The following is a 17,244-nucleotide window of genomic DNA, read 5'->3' on the forward strand; positions in this document are numbered from 1 at the left end:
GAATCAAATTGTACATTATCAGCTTTATTTTAGCATGCAAAAGTAGCGTGAGACCCATTCCTGGCTGTTCATTGGCTAATGAGTCTCGCATTTTGGTCCTCCACTGATGCCACTCTCTCTCTAGAGGACTAAAGGCTGAATTATGCTCACCCTGCCGTGAAGGGCGCGGGGGTGGAGCGAGGGGCGGGCGCGTCAAATTACGTAAATTTGTTGGGCGTGGTTATTCGCTAGCTCCAGCGGCCGCTCGCGTTGTGCCTGACTTTTTTTCTAACAGCGCGAGCTTCTCTCCAAACATGGCGCATTCAAACCATTGAGCCCTGAACACTGAGCTGTGTTTTCGCCACATTTCTTGACCCATGTGGTAGGCTATAAACTTAGATTTGCAACTGTTCGTTTTTAGTCATTTCACCAAGTAAATGTGTTGTGTTGAGAGCATTATTGAGAGAGATTAAAAGCAGCACAGAGTAGTAGGCTATCAGGGCTGAGTAGTAAAAACGGCTTTCAGTAAAAACAAGTTTGGTGAGTCCTTCATGTGCTGATGTGCGGTCGTTTGAGAGTGAAAGCGCACTCAGTACTGCACAGCGTTTCATTGCGACTTTTCACGGGCTGTTTTCACCATTGTACAATGCACACAATACATGCTGATCACTTTCTGAGTATAATGGCATCTGCCCCAGCGCGAGGTCTGCACGGTGACTCACGAGACTCGCGGGGCCCCACCCCCACGGAGCTTTGCTCGAGCATAAGAGCACCTTTAGTGCAGTGATATCTACAAACATTTAACTAGCACTGCAGCTTCTTGGAGCTTTAAGCAGCAGCCTCATGCTGTCATTATAGGCCACCGTAATCTCTGCATGCTGCCTTTTTGTAGTGCCGCCACAAGTGGGCAGTATACAGCGGGGTACAGTACCCTTTAAAAAGAGAGATCTTCACCAAATTCAATTTACGAACCAACATGTTCGCTTGTGCGTACAACGACGCTGTTTAAATATGTCCCTATCATCAGATAGGTCCATCTCCCTCCTCCTCAATTGTTGAATGTAAAATATAAAAAATATTGCTACTTTTGTTCTCAAATACATCTTCCTGACAAGTCGGGAAAATATGAATCGAGACTGTAAAGTGGAATCCTCAGGAAATTGCAGTGTCTGTCTGGATCGCTCGATGGTTTCGCTCAGTGCTCACGTAAATAAAGATGACGTCAACCCGGTACCTGCCGTAGTGCGCCTGCGCAGATTGATAAACAGGAAGCACCAGCAGCAACAAGCATAATAAGCAAAGAAGAGATATAAGCGTCGACGTCGTGGTAGATTCAGCGATGTCCCGGAATAAAACGTAAGATTCATTAAACGTTAAGTACATGTTATTGGAGACACCGTAAGAGCACGCGTGGCTGAGTATCCAAAAGCATGCACGTGTTGTTTGGACATGTTCAGACAGAGACGGTAGGTAGGCAGCAGTGTTGTTTACATCCTTGTGAATGTTTAGCTAAGCTAACAACACATTCTCCTAAATGTTTAGCTAAGCTAACAACACATTCTCCTAAAATAGGTGTCAAGGTTCGCTAACGTTAGGTCACATGATGTGACATTGTTGGTCCGGTTGGTTTCACATTGGCTGCTTATTATTTGGTATTAGCGTCATATTACAACTCAAGTAGAAACGCTGCACAGTTTCCTGCCACTTGGCATTCTGACATTAAGCTACTGTATGCACCTGCTGATTTCCATTCAGCATTCAAGTTTTAACGTCACACTTCAGCCATCTACTGTAAAATCACTACATGGTAATACTAATATAGGGCTGCACATATAACGTTGTATGTTACTAGAGTATACGACAAGATAGTATGTATAGTACTTACATGCAGTCATGCACCACGAGGCTATTAGCACAGTTAGCTGATGTCCAGCAGGAACGCTGTAGTTGTGACTTGTGTACACTGACTTAGAATTTGATAAACATATTGCAAGTAAGTGCATTAAAATACTCTTAGGCTAATCATCCTTGTTATCTTGTCAGCTAAGGCATCCTGAGCACAGAAGGCCCGTGTTGTCTTGGTAAACAGCAACAACCTCTGCTAATGTGATAAGTGCCTCTCTTCTGCTGAATACAGCGCTCTGTGTTTGAGTCTGGACTTTGCCACCGTCTTCGGCTCTCACATGGATCTGATCAACTGAAAGACCTCAGAGGAGGCACTGTTGTTCACCCACTGGATGTCAAACTAGGGCAGCGGAGAATAGATCAATATAAAACAATCCAGTTTATGATGGTTTGTGATGGAAAAGACGTTAACAATGTTTGAGCGGTTTTTAAATGTGCCATGTTGGTCCCATGTTTGGGTTCTTTTTATGGTCAAGGACAGCAAGCTTTCATAGAATGAGCTGTTGTGTGCTGCGTTCACATTATATGGCGATAACAGACTTACTTGACTCCCCCACGACTGAAGATTTCTATAGACATGTGCCGCTACTGCTCCTGGTCGGCTTCCTTACAGACATGGACTGCGAATGTCCCCCCCAAATTATTATAAATTAGTCATAAATTTGCGTCCATCAAAGAAATTTGTTCAAACGTCCATCTAGCATAATCCCACTGTTTTGTAACCAAATAATTGCACTGTGGGTTCAAAAGTCCAATATTTACCTCATTATCTTTGTGGAGCTGTGATGGCTTACTTTCTGTGTTGAACTTCACTGGATGTTCAACATTTCATGTTAGAGGCCACTAAATTTGAGTTCATTGTTTTACAGGACAGCATTGTCAGAGTCAAATGAAAAAATCCATAAAGTTGTCATTCATGCCATGGAATTTTAAGAGGTGTGATCACATTCACAAATTGATGAAACTCATTCACTGTGTGTGTGTGTGTGTGTGTGTGTGTGTGTGTGTGTGTGTGTGTGTGTGTGTGTGTGTTTTGTTTTGCTTAGATTTGCCTTGTTGGTGACATAAGAATTCAAGACGTTGGAGAACTTGACATGACATGAAAAAAGTAGTTGAATTGCAGGGCGTTACCGCTTCTCTGTTCCCTCTTGTTGTTTTAACATGCTGTGTGTGTGTGTTTGTGTGTTTTCGGTCATCCACCAGGTTTTAATGTGAGAGGATCCGTCCAGCCCTGGCCCCAGCCATGGTGTGCTGCCGTCGCTGCCCCAGGCTGTGCTCCCGCTCGTCGGCCTACACGCTGGCCCTCGGCCTGGGCTTCGTCACCCTGGGGACCAGCCGCATCCTGCTGCTCAAATTCTCCGCCAATGCCGGTGACTGACAGCTACACAGATACTGCGTTTCCCAGAGAGACACATAGCCTTAGGCCTTGTTCCGAGTTCAGACTGCCAGGCCAAATCGGATTTTTGGCATATCCAGATTGATTTGATGAAATCTAAACAGCAAAAAACCACATGGAATCAGATTTTTGCAAATCAGACCCAAGCCACATTTGGAGGTGGTTTGAAATGTGAATCCAATCGGATTTCTAGAGATGCGTCTTCAGTCCGGATGCTCTGGTCACTCAAATCAGATTTCAAAGTGTCTTTTGCGAGTATCCTTAACAAGCTTCGCTCATAATGGCGCTACTTCATAGAAACATGTACTCACATTGGGTTGAAAATAGGAAAGAATGTGTAGTTTAATTTAATACATTTATGATGTACAGATCATGTTGATCTTTTATTTTATAGCAGTTGCTATAGTCTATAGCAGGATTATATGTCGCCCCCCCCTTATATCAGCTTTTATAGCAGTATTATAGGTCTAACAGTTTCCATTGTACATCCATTTCATCCATCAAAGTCCTGGTTAAAACTTTTTTTTCGACCTCAATATTTCATCACCATGTAAACAAAAACCATGTGCTTTTAGGTAGCACATATCAGACTCCGTGTTGCCAGATTGTTTCCAAAATACCTGCATTTGCTTGGGCGGTTCTGTGTGCATTTTGGTGGTTTTTGAACAGTCTTTCTGCTGGAAACCATCAGCTGTATCAGGCAACCCGACCCAACTGAGAAATAACTTTAGCAGCTATCCCTTTCAGTTTTGTCATGGTAGTTCAAGGTTCAAACAAAGCAACTAACGTTTAACTTCCAGAACCATTGTTTACATCGTTTGGTGTGCATGCCACTCTGATCTTATAATAATAAGGAAGAGTAAAGACTAGCAAAACCGTAACATTACCAAGCGGCTAAATGCTAGCAAGCTAACGTTAAGCTAACCTGAGTGCTGCACGGGTCTGAAGGAAACATGAGGAGTTGTTACAGTATCATCCTGTTTGACTGTCTGCTGCAAGGATTACTATTGCTTCTCCCACAAGGTATTTTATCCTGGCATACATTACAGATGACGTGTTGTGTCTATCTCATACACTTAATGGTTTTCAGCTGTTTACATGCCACCAACTCCACCGAAAATGGCTCGCGTGTTTTGCGTTATCAATCGGTTTTGGCAATCGACACATAAAAGCATAAATCTGAATTCTCCATTCTCATATTTAGGCTGAAAATCTGCAGATTCGTGCACCCCTAGTTAATAAAGCACAACAGTAAATAATGATGCTTCAGCATGGGGTGGTCTGTTGCTTGCTTTTCTCCACTGTGCGCCAGACGGCAATGCACACGGCTCTTATACTAGACATCACAATGTTACGATGGTCCATCAGCTGAGACCATCAGCTATGCCCGACATCGTCGATGGACGATTCCGTTGTCGATTCCATCGTCCATCGCCCCAACCCTAGCTGAGCGGAGACTGTACACACAGGCAGTGTCAAGCCAGCCGGAGTTAAATACACAGCTTCTGGTCATAACTTTCAAAGTAAAATTCCCAGTCTTTCCCAGACACGTCGATGAGTTCAGCAGTTGGTTTTTTTTTACTTTTATTTATACTGGGGTAGTCTCGCTGAGAGCAATTCTCTCTTTTTCAGGAGCGCGATTGTTTGAATGGCGAGATGATGGCTCTCATTTGTTCATTTCTCATGCTTCCACATTGGAAAGCTGCATCACCAGCGTAGTAGTTACTGACACCTACAGTACGTCATGATGTCTGATGTCTGGAGTGGACACACAAATCGACTTGATCACTTGCCTAAATCAGATTTTTGGCAATGCGGACAGTCTGTCTTAAAAATGTGTTCTGAATCGGTTCCATTGTATATGTGTGTGTATGCGTGCGCACACGTGAGTTTGTTGCTTGCTGACTATGGGGCGTCTGGGTAATGTAGAGGTAAAAGCACTCGCCTACCACTGCGGAGACCTGGGTTCAATTCCCGGCAGCGGTACCTCCAGCTTGGTCAGTACGTTCCTACAGACACAATTGGCCGTGTCTGTCGGGTGGGATCCGGTGGGGTATGAGTCCTGGTCGCCGCACTAGTGCCTCCTCTGGTCGGTCGTGGCGCCCGGTCGGGGTGGGGAGGGAAACTGGGGGGAATAGCTTGATCCTCCCATGTGCTATGTCCTTCTGGTGAAACTCCTCACTGTCAGGGGAAAGCAGCGGCTGGCGACTGCACATGTATCAGAGGATACATGAGCAGAGGGGGTGGAGCAGAAAGACCAAGACAGCAGGGGGAATTGGCCAAGTACAATTGGGGAGAAAATGTGAGAAAAAAAATGTAGTGTGTTGCTGACTGTGTTTCTTTGTTTCTCATTTATTTATTTACAGAGAACAAGTATGACTTCCTCCCTGCATCTGTCAATCTACTGGCTGAGGCACTCAAGCTGCTCTTCTGTCTGGTCATGTCACTCAGGGTCATAGTCCGAGGTAAGCGCCATTGCTTTGAAGATGCAGCTGTCTCAGTGTGCGTGTGATGAAACCCTGTGTTTATTCACTCTTTGTTATTGCTTGTTTTTCCAGAGGGCCGTTCCTACAGAGAGCTGGGCTGTTCCTCTAGTCCTTCCTTCATCACTTTCCTCAAGTGGTCTGTCCCTGCTTTCCTCTACTTCCTGGACAACCTCATCATCTTCTATGTTATGACCTACCTGCAGCCTGTGAGCTGCTCTCTCTACTACCACAATTAGCTCAATACCTGCCCATAGTTTATACATATCCATATGATTTCCCTCTATTAAACTCTTAGTCAACCCCATACATATTTTTTCCTCACCACCTGAATGAAATATGCTGTATCTTAATGTTGCATTTGGATTGCATTTGGACTTCTGGGAGAGTTTTTATCACACCTGTCGTTACCGAATTGCTTCAAACTGGCTTATTTCTGCGCATAAAGCTTGTTGCAAAATCATGTTGCACCATGCGAAACCCACCCGACTGGTACTGTAACTTTAGCTTAGCACATAGCTCTCTGCGAAAGCCAGGGAAAACCCTAAACCAGTGATACTCAACTGCGGCATGCGGGCGCCCCCTGTGTGGCCCGCGATGGAATTGCAACACATTTTTATTTTTTTATTTTTTTACAGTGCACCTGAACACAACATGCAAGATACCCGCTCCCACACATGCTGGAGGCGGGGCTCCGCGGAGGGCGCACGCACTCTGCGCAGGCCAAAACAGAACATAGTCAGTGCGCAGCTCGCTCTTCCCATCCCCCTCCTCCTGTGGAAGCTCCAGGGGAAAATGGCGGCGATTAGTGCCAGGCAGTCTGAATGAAATTGAATGTAACGTTCCCAATTCTATGTATTAAATTCTAAAAAACGACCCTCAACATTTGGGAAGGCTAAGCCACACAACTAGTTCGTTATAATCGAACGTCATGCTTTGAAGGCGACTTTACGACGATGAGGACGGTGAGGACTCAATCACAGCAGATATCCGCTGATAGCCTACCACAGAGATCTCACAGGCACAGGCAGCAAAACCCGACGTGCTGATAGAAAAATCTCCATGGACGCGCCGCGCTGCGCTCAGGCCTCGCCCCCCGACACGCCCCGTGTGATGACGTCAAAATCGCCGCGCGCCCTATGCGCTTGGCTGGGCGCGAAGACTATGCCAAAGGCTTAAGTGTCCAAATGTTCATGTCATTCTGGCCAATACTCCACTTCTGTTATAGCATTTCAGTCTGGAATATGGAATATCTTTCAATAATCTATGATTTAGCTGCTAAATTGTCAAATACCACAGTCTGCTCGCTACCCAGGCACTTATGTATGTACTTAACCTAACTAACCCCTGGTGTGTACAACATTGTCAGACTAAACTCCGGCTGACACCCCAAAAACCGCTACAGAAAAATGTATATTGTTTGTTTATTAACTGGCCCCTGGCCTTCTATCATTTCACGAAAGTGGCCCCCGGGCAAAGCAAGTTGAGTATCCCTGCCCTAAACTGTGATGTAAATAGACGTGATTTTCCTGTAGCAGACCAGCTTTTAGAAAACTCTTCCCTTGTGTGTACAACTTGATACAGTCGGTGCTACTATCACTCTGTTGTTGTATTATCTCTAAGCCTTCACCCTTCCCTCTCCTACCCAGGCCATGGCAGTGTTGTTCTCCAACTTTGTCATCCTGACCACAGCTATACTCTTCAGACTTGTTCTTAAGTAAGTGACTCAATCTGCAGTAATGTCATGTTCTTTTTGTACACAACAAGCTGTATGTTTTTTTCACTGTGAATGTGTCTGATGGCAGATAACACGCGTGGTGATGACTGCACAATTCAGACATCTCCCCCATTCCCTATGCTGTTGCAAATCCATGGCTAGTCACTTCTTGCATAGTCTCGCAGTGCCAGCCGTAGATGATATCTACGTCTGGCACACAATTCTGAAAAGTGGTTAACGCCCACCCCCAAGCCAAAAAAAAAAAGAGGATGCGTGACAGACATATGAATTGACCAACCAGGGACCTCTTGAGCGGTGCATTCGGAATGTGTGCATCAGCTAAATCGACCCCGGGTGAACTTCAACAACTGCAACAAACACGTCCTTGAGAGCCTGGTACACTTTCTGTAACGCAGCCGTTAAATTATCTTTAACCCACTCATTCTTCCTGCAAGACAGCCTATCGCTACTTTTTGGTCGCTCCTGGCACGGGGAGACTAGTCTCTTCACGGTGCTTCACGGCGTTCCACTGAATGCGTTTCCTTACCGGAGTGTAACATGTGGGGCGCGCTGTATGACGTAACTTCCGTCACAGCCCAGCCAACCAGATTTCTCCTCCAGCGTCTGGACGGATTGCCAGAAGTCTCTTGTGATTCAGAGACTTGTGATTCAGACCCTCCGTCGCTGGAAGCTAGCTGACGTCGACGGTGGGTCTGACCACGTGAGACTAGTTCTTGCATAGCTCCTTTAGAGGAGACATTTGCATTTTTAACAGTGTTATGTCAACACTCAACAGTCTTTCCTTCATCCTAGGGCAAAGCTTTTATCTGTGTTTCTCTCCTCTCCTCCAGGAGGCGCCTGTCTTGGGTCCAGTGGGCAGCTCTTTTTATCCTGTTCCTGTCCATCGTTTCCCTGACAACGGGTTCAGGGAGCAGCCAGCAGTCTGTAGCGATGCCAGGTCTCCACTCCAATCCTCTCTCCCCCCCCTCCAACTCCTGCCTGCTCTACACACAGCTGCTGGAGCAGATGAGGAACAGCAGGTAACGTGATCACAATGCAGGAATATGTAAATGGGGGATGAACGCGATTCCTGAACAACTTGTGGTTTTTACTACCCCAAAATGACCATAATAATTGATATCTACAGGGGATTGATGGAGTTGTTAATCAATACCTCAGGGTTACGACGGGCCTTCGAAAATCCTTGAAAGTTTATGGATTTTGAAAATGAATGGATGGCCTTGAAAGCCCTCCCCCCCCGTTCCTCCGATACAGCTGCTTCTTTTTAACTGATAGCGAGGATTTTCACCGGCAGGACGTAGCGCATGGGAGTCTCACCCTATTTCCCCTAGTTCCACCCACCCCCACCCCCAACAGGTGCCCCGACCGACCAGAGGAGGCACTAGTGCAGTGACTAGGACTCATACTACTAGACTGGCTTCCCACCCGCAGACACGGCCAATAGACCCTTTTCACGGGGGCCATTTTGTGTCGAAAAGGCAGGTTAAACACAGGTGCAAGCAAAACACTAATGGGGGTTTCCAACTTAGACTTATGGAAGCTGGAAACCCTCATTAGTGTGTTGCTTGCACCCGTGTTTAACCTGCCTTTTCAACAGAAAATGGCCCCCGTGAAAAGGGTCTATCGTGTCTGTAGGAACGTCTGACCAAGCCGGAAGTACTGCTGCTGAGAATTGAACGCAGGTCTCCGCGGTGGTAGGCGAGTTCTTTTCCCTCTACACTACCCAGATGCTAGCCTGGTAAACCGCCCGTCACGTGAACTCACATTGCATTTGGTTCTCCGTGACGGTCTGGACCTGCACAGGCAGTTAAGATGATTGGTCGAGCCATGCCGGCTCGACGAATCAGCGGCGGCCGTAGGCGGGCTCTGGCTCGTCTGGGCAAGTAGTGGGTACATGGTCTTTGTAGTTCTTTTCACTCATCAGCATGGCTGCCGCCGCGGAAGTGACAGGCAGTGAATGAAATTGAATGTAACGTTCCCAATTCTATGTATTAAATTCTAAAAAACGACCCTCAACATTTGGGAAGGCTAAGCCACACAACTAGTTCGTTATAATCTAACTAAATGCTTCGAAGGTGACTTTACGACCGCGAGGACTCAATCAATGAATACCACGGAGATCATCCACAGGCACCTTCCGCGATCTGATTGGTTGAAGTTAACACCCACTAGCGGTGATAGACAGATGGGTCATCCAATCACCTGCCAAGTAGCTTGGACAAAGTGCCCGCCTCCGTCAGCGGGTCTGGTGACTTCAAACCCAGATCGACTGGTTTAGTGAAACCTATGTGGAGCTATACCGTCCATCTGGCAGCGTCAGGTTACCCAGATGCCCTGAAAGCACTTAATTTTTATTCAAATGTAGCACCCACATTTATCAATATGCCTCAGATTTGCGTTGATATAGCTGCAGTCACTAAAACATTTTCATTGTCATTTACCCCAAAACACATCAATTCCTTGAACTCAACAAGACCTTGAAAGTCAGTGAAAAGTCCTTGAATTTGATGTCCAAGGAAACCCTGATACCAGTAACTCCATAACTCGATAGCAAATGCAACTTTTTTGTTTGTGTCAATTACAGACATCGTAGCTTAATTAAGGGGATATGGGAAGTCAGGACTCTGCCAGACTTGTGTAGGAGGAGACATTCTGCTGATGTTGTTGCAATTCTCACTGGTCACTGATAAAGATCATAGATTTCGTAATACCCCCTTAAAGTCGACGTGAACCGGAACGGAATGCACTAGCGCGAGCGTCGGACACTGAAAACGAATTGAGAGGCGGACCATATACGTGTCGATGATTTGATTTGACAATTCTGAGGACTGGCTTTGGCATTGGCCAATCCTGGCGTGTTCCACCCCCAAATCAGGTGGGATTCAGCCTGTGTCATGCTACGCGAGTGGGATCCGCAGAGTACCAGGGAGCCAGCTGCTTCGTGTGGAGCGAGCGGACAATCCGATGCATAGGTGCTGCCTGCCCGCCTGGAATCTCCGAGGGGCAACCCCTGACTACCACGCTCTCATTTGCGCTCCATTCATGCTATTTCTGTAAATACGATATTCCTGGAATGCGCGTTTTAACGAGCTAGTTACATTTCTTTGCATTCTTAGCGATTATAGTTTTTGTTTTTTGTTCATGTTTCATGCAATTGGCCAAGTTAGTAGTTAGTTTATGGGATAGGAATTCTGCCAGATGACAGGCACTAGGCGCCATTTTCTACTTCATTTGGAAGAGAAAATTATCCTGAAATGAAGATTTGATTGACAGCTGCATGTCGTGATATGATTGGTTGAAATGGGGTAGAAAATTTGATAGTACTAGGTGACGTCAGCAAACTGTAGATTGCTGTTATCAATGAAATCTTGAAAAATTAACTTTTGATGTGAAAAAGTGAAAAACTAAAGAAATTATATTTTTGTGATTGTTTTTACATACATTATTAAATAAGTGCACTGCATACCCAGGTATTTGCACTAAAAGAAAATAAAAGTAATTTTTGGGTTCAGCTCGACTTTAAAGACAACTATTCATTTATTGTCAGTTAGACTAATTAATTGTCTGTTATTCTTTTTCCCCGTGTGTCCTTGTCTCCCTCCCCACACACACCCCCTCAGTGCCAGTGAATCGTGGGTGTCCTCCCTGCCAGGACAGGCCTGGAGGGACAAACTAGTGGGGAAGCTTCGCTCTCTGGGTGTGGGCCACATCCTGCTCCTCCTCCAGTGCTTCATCTCAGCCATGGCCAACATCTACAACGAGAAGATCCTCAAAGAAGGAGACCAGCTGACCGAGAGCATCTTCATCCAGAACAGCAAACTGTAAGAGGCTCCATGGAAACACAGCAACAGCTAGCAATAGTGGCAGTAGATGCTAATAGATAGAAGATAATGTTCATGTCCTCCTCTGTGGTGCTGCAGGTATGCCTTTGGTGTGGTGTTTAATGGTCTGACCCTGGGGCTGGGCAGGGAGGCACGAGGCCTCACCCTCCACTGTGGCCTCCTCCATGGACACAACATCTACTCCCTGGGCCTGGTGCTGGTCACCGGTGAGTAACAATGTCAAACATGTTTTAGTCTCAAAATAAGAGCTGTACATTCATTAAAATCCATCAACAATATCATATCTGCCTTCTGCTCAGCTGCCCTGGGTCTATCCGTGGCCTTCATCTTGAAGTTCAGAGACAACATGTTCCACGTGCTGACGGGCCAGATCACCACTGTTCTGGTCACCACGCTCTCCCTCTTCCTGTTCGACTTCCGCCCTTCGCTGGACTTCTTCCTCCAGGCCCCCGTGGTCCTGCTGGCCATCTTCGTCTACAACGCCAGCCGGCCCAAGGACCTGGAGTACAGCCTGCAGCAGGAGAAGCTGCGGGTCATCAATGGAGAGGTCTTCGAGAGGTCCAGGGGGGTAAGGAGCAATGGATATTTTTGTACGAAAAAAAGCACAAGTCTAGTCTACACTAGTCACGCACACAGGCCCACACACTTAGTCTACACTAGTCACGCACACAGGCCCACACAAGTCTAGTCTACACTAGTCACGCACACAGGCCCACACACTTAGTCTACACTAGTCACGCACACAGGCCCACACACTTAGTCTACACTAGTCACACACACAGGCCCACACACTTAGTCTACACTAGTCATGCACACAGGCCCACACACTTAGTCTACACTAGTCACACACACAGGCCCACACACTTAGTCTACACTAGTCACACACACAGGCCCACACACTTAGTCTACACTAGTCATGCACACAGGCCCACACACTTAGTCTACACTAGTCACGCACACAGGCCCACACACTTAGTCTACACTAGTCACACACACAGGCCCACACACTTAGTCTACACTAGTCATGCACACAGGCCCACACAATTAGTCTACACTAATCACGCACACAGGCCCACACACTTAGTCTACACTAGTCATGCACACAGGCCCACACACTTAGTCTACACTAGTTATGCACACAGGCCCACACACTTAGTCTACACTAGTCATGCACACAGGCCCACACACTTAGTCTACACTAGTCACGCACATGGGCCCACACACTTAGTCTACACTAGTCACGCACACAGGCCCACACACTTAGTCTACACTAGTCACACACACAGGCCCACACACTTAGTCTACACTAGTCACACACACAGGCCCACACACTTAGTCTACACTAGTCACACACACAGGCCCACACACTTAGTCTACACTAGTCACACACACAGGCCCACACACTTAGTCTACACTAGTCACACACATTTCTTTTTAAATCAAATAGCATTTAACACTTTTCACTCTAAACCAACCCCCCCCCCCCCACCCCAGACACGCACGCACGCACGCACGCGCACACACACACACACACACACACACACACACACACACACACACACACACACACACACACACACACACACACACACACACAGAGATGTAGCTCTGTGTAGGAAACCTGGCTCTCATTTCTGTGTAATGTAATTTCTTCTGTGAGGAAGGAAACCTGATTCCCTGCAATGAAAACAGCATTCAGACACGTACGGCTGCCTCACCTCACATAACTTCATTAGGTCAATGCAGTCTATTAGGTTTTGGAAGAGGAAGTTATCAGACGGAGCAGGTTTATCAGGTCTTTGTGAGGACACTGTCCTGGCGTCTGCAGTACTTTGTGGTAGTTTATCAGGGCTTTGTGAGGACACTGTCCTGGCGTCTGCAGTACTTTGTGGTAGTTTATCCGGTCTTTGTGAGGACACTGTCCTAGAGTCTGCAGTACTTTGTGGTAGTTTATCAGGTCTTTGTGAGGACACTGTCCTGGAGTCTGCAGTACTTTGTGGTAGTTTATCAGGTCTTTGTGAGGACACTGTCCTGGAGTCTGCAGTACTTTGTGGTAGTTTATCAGGGCTTTGTGAGGACACTGTCCTGGCGTCTGCAGTACTTTGTGGTAGTTTATCAGGGCTTTGTGAGGACACTGTCCTGGAGTCTGCAGTACTTTGTGGTAGTTTATCCGGTCTTTGTGAGGACACTGTCCTAGAGTCTGCAGTACTTTGTGGTAGTTTATCAGGTCTTTGTGAGGACACTGTCCTGGAGTCTGCAGTACTTTGTGGTAGTTTATCAGGGCTTTGTGAGGACACTGTCCTGGAGTCTGCAGTACTTTGTGGTAGTTTATCAGGGCTTTGTGAGGACACTGTCCTGGCGTCTGCAGTACTTTGTGGTAGTTTATCAGGGCTTTGTGAGGACACTGTCCTGGAGTCTGCAGTACTTTGTGGTAGTTTATCCGGTCTTTGTGAGGACACTGTCCTAGAGTCTGCAGTACTTTGTGGTAGTTTATCAGGTCTTTGTGAGGACACTGTCCTGGAGTCTGCAGTACTTTGTGGTAGTTTATCAGGTCTTTGTGAGGACACTGTCCTGGAGTCTGCAGTACTTTGTGGTAGTTTATCAGGGCTTTGTGAGGACTCTGTCCTGGAGTCTGCAGTACTTTGTGGTAGTTTATCAGGTCTTTGTGAGGACACTGTCCTGGAGTCTGCAGTACTTTGTGGTAGTTTCAGACGGAGCAGGTATATCAGGTCTTTGTGAGGACACTGTCCTGGAGTCTGCAGTACTTTGTGGTAGTTTATCAGGTCTTTGTGAGGGCACTGTCCTGGAGTCTGCAGTACTTTGTGGTAGTTTATCAGGGCTTTGTGAGGACACTGTCCTGGAGTCTGCACTACTTTGTGGTAGTTTATCAAGGCTTTGTGAGGACACTGTCCTGGAGTCTGCAGTACTTTGTGGTAGTTTATCAGGTCTTTGTGAGGACACTGTCCTGGAGTCTGCAGTACTTTGTGGTAGTTTCAGACAGAACAGGTTTATTAGGGCTTTGTGAGGACACTGTCCTGGAGTCTGCAGTAGTTTGTGGTAGTTTATCAGGTCTTTGTGAGGACACTGTCCTGGAGTCTGCAGTACTTTGTGGTAGTTTATCAGGTCTTTGTGAGGACACTGTCCTGGAGTCTGCAGTAGTTTGTGGTAGTTTATCAGGTCTTTGTGAGGACACTGTCCTGGAGTCTGCAGTACTTTGTGGTAGTTTGAGACAGAACAGGTTTATCAGGGCTTTGTGAGGACACTGTCCTGGAGTCTGCAGTAGTTTGTGGTAGTTTATCAGGTCTTTGTGAGGACACTGTCCTGGAGTCTGCAGTACTTTGTGGTAGTTTCAGACGGAGCAGGTATATCAGGTCTTTGTGAGGACACTGTCCTGGAGTCTGCAGTACTTTGTGGTAGTTTCAGACGGAGCAGGTATATCAGGTCTTTGTGAGGACACTGTCCTTGTGTCTGCAGTACTTTGTGGTAGTTTATCAGGGCTTTGTGAGGACACTGTCCTGGAGTCTGCAGTACTTTGTGGTAGTTTATCAGGTCTTTGTGAGGACACTGTCCTGGAGTCTGCAGTACTTTGTGGTAGTTTATCAGGTCTTTGTGAGGACACTGTCCTGGAGTCTGCAGTACTTTGTGGTAGTTTATCAGGTCTTTGTGAGGACACTGTCCTGGAGTCTGCAGTACTTTGTGGTAGTTTATCAGGTCTTTGTGAGGACACTGTCCTGGAGTCTGCAGTACTTTGTGGTAGTTTCATGACCAGCATAGGATCTGGTTTGCTCTACTCCCATTACTTTCTGACTTCCCACGTACCGTTGTTAGCCGTCAACCCAGAAGTCATTGGCTCCAATTGTAAGCTATAACCATGAAATACTGTACAGCTCACAAAGACACTTTCAATTTTAAGAATTGCTAAATGTTACCATGAAAGTCAGACTGTTGTAGTTATTACCAAATCAAATTCAAATGCGAACAAATTCTTCATTATGCCAGGGACAATTTCTGGTGCTACAGAACTACTTTCCTCAGATGGCAAAGTGTTTTCGGCCGGCTTATTAAGTTGTTTGAGGAAAAAGTCGGTCGGCCCATTGAAATACTGCTGCCCAGAGCGTGTGTGTGTGTGCGTGCATGCAATCAATATACAATCAGTTCTATGGCTACTGCGACAGTGGGAGATGATTATTGGGCACCGGCTACATGGATGGGGTTTTCTGGCAAAACAATCATTACTGATTTTGTTAATTTTATTTTCATAGGATTTGTTGACGGTAAGCAATGCAATAAAAAACAGCAGTCTTATCCTTTTAATATGTTTTGTCTTGTAGGATGGCGAGGAGCTGGAGAGACTGACAAAGCCCAACACAGACAGTGAATCAGAGGAGGAATCTTTCTAGTGTTACATGATGAAATGACTATAAATCAACATGTGAATAACATGATTTTGGTGTCCTGTGACTGCACGTCGCACGACACTGCATTGTTACTTCTAGACTATTTCTTGGTCTATCATATAGCATTTATCTGAGTGGCTGGCTGGTTAAATACAGTGATTGACAGTGTTGTGATTGTGTGATGAGCTTTGTGGGGCATAATGCTGCTGTCTTTGTTGTGGCAGCAATAAGGCTATTGGCTGTACATCATTTTGAAATGTGCCTGTCTGTGTATGCGTGCTGTAATGTCTCTTAATGCAGTGACAAGGAAACATCAAGAGTACAGTATGTACTGGCCTGGGAAATAATTGCATTACTGTGATTGGCATTTGAGAGATTGAAGCTTAAGGTTTCTATTGTTGACTGTTTTCTGAATGAATGAGTTTTGATAACATTGTGAGGAGCAGCAATTATTGATTGTGGTGCAGCTATTTGTTGTTTAAAGGGGCATGGAATCATGCTGACTGTATTACCTTGTCTTATACCTGGACCATCAGCATGGACCACCTGGACCATCAGAGAACTGAAGTAACGGTTCATGAAAGCACAACACACTGGCTCTTGATTCACTTTCTCTGTATTGGAACTCATTTCCCTCTGCTCAGATGAATCCGTTGTCCTGCACAACTGTGAAATGTCAATTTCTCTTATACCGTTAGCATGTTGTTTGTGCCATAAAACATTAACTTGTATGAATGCCAAATTACCTTCTGGAATAAATACTGCAAACGCATCCCCATTGAATGTTTGATTATTGGTTAGATGGCTTGTTATACAGGGGTTCCTACGCATGTATGGAATTTTATTTTAGTATTTTCCAGGTCTGGAAAAGTATGGAAAAATCTTTTTCCAGACTATTGTTTATTTTGACTGACTACCGGTATTCATTTTTCTAAATAACATCTATCTATCCTATAATTCCGGCAGTGTCTGTCTCTCTGTCTGTCCTTCGTGTATCTCGAGACCCGTCGGTCGGATCGACTTCAAACCTGGGGAGTGCCCTTAGAGCAGTGGTTCCCAACCTTAGGGTCGCAACCCTAAGTGGGGTTGTTCACCACACACACCCATAATCCACTCTCGGACTTGAGGAAACCTGTTTGGTGGCCTCACACAGATCAATCAGCATCCAGATCTACTGGATCCCAGCCGATTTAGTACCTGGAAAGATCTGGTCCAGGTAACATATCAAAGGCTGCAGGATACCGTGCCTACCGTGCAGGATACCGGTGGCTCACCTGGTAGCACATATGACGGAGGCTCGGGTCCGATTCTGACCCAAGGTCCTTTGCCACATGTCATCCCCTCTCTATCCTCACCTTTCCTGTCCTACCTAAATAAAGGTAGAAATGCCCCCCAAAAAATCATCTTAAAAAAAAGACTGCAGGATATTTACAAAATATTTTCAGACTCTTAAGTCTGGTAAAGAACTTCCTAATTGTGAAGCGCAACTTTCTTTTTCAAATTA

General features: G+C 46.0%; 1 protein-coding gene across 2 annotated transcripts; it reads left to right on the plus strand.

Annotated features, from left to right (window-relative positions):
* The first annotated feature begins 1,241 nt into the window (after nt 1–1,241).
* Nucleotides 1,242–16,506, plus strand: slc35a5 (solute carrier family 35 member A5). 2 transcript variants are annotated; one of them, XM_083638694.1, is made up of 10 exons: nt 1,242–1,335; nt 3,088–3,254; nt 5,647–5,745; nt 5,839–5,972; nt 7,413–7,480; nt 8,332–8,520; nt 11,122–11,322; nt 11,422–11,549; nt 11,643–11,911; nt 15,675–16,506. In XM_083638694.1, exons 2-10 carry the CDS (start codon nt 3,128–3,130, stop codon nt 15,741–15,743), a joined length of 1,284 nt encoding a protein of 427 aa, XP_083494820.1. In that variant the 5' UTR covers nt 1,242–1,335; nt 3,088–3,127; the 3' UTR covers nt 15,744–16,506. The 2 variants fall into 2 exon arrangements, with proteins under 2 accessions (XP_083494820.1, XP_083494821.1); XM_083638695.1 differs by having other exon boundaries at nt 1,307–1,445.
* Nucleotides 16,507–17,244: the final 738 nt, after the last annotated feature.

The sequence above is a fragment of the Poromitra crassiceps genome (genome assembly GCF_964638095.1).
Source record: "Poromitra crassiceps genome assembly, chromosome: 6".
NCBI lineage: Eukaryota > Metazoa > Chordata > Actinopteri > Beryciformes > Melamphaidae > Poromitra > Poromitra crassiceps.

What these genes read in the sequence shown, in the direction of transcription:
- slc35a5 (XM_083638694.1), top strand. Translation starts at nt 3,128, where the DNA reads ATGGTGTGCTGCCGTCGCTGCCCCAGGCTGTGCTCCCGCTCGTCGGCC. An exon ending in ACTCAGGGTCATAGTCCGAG is followed by an intron (nt 5,746 to 5,838) that starts GTAAGCGCCATT and finishes TTGTTTTTCCAG; the next exon opens with AGGGCCGTTCCTACAGAGAG. An exon ending in TTATGACCTACCTGCAGCCT is followed by an intron (nt 5,973 to 7,412) that starts GTGAGCTGCTCT and finishes TCTCCTACCCAG; the next exon opens with GCCATGGCAGTGTTGTTCTC.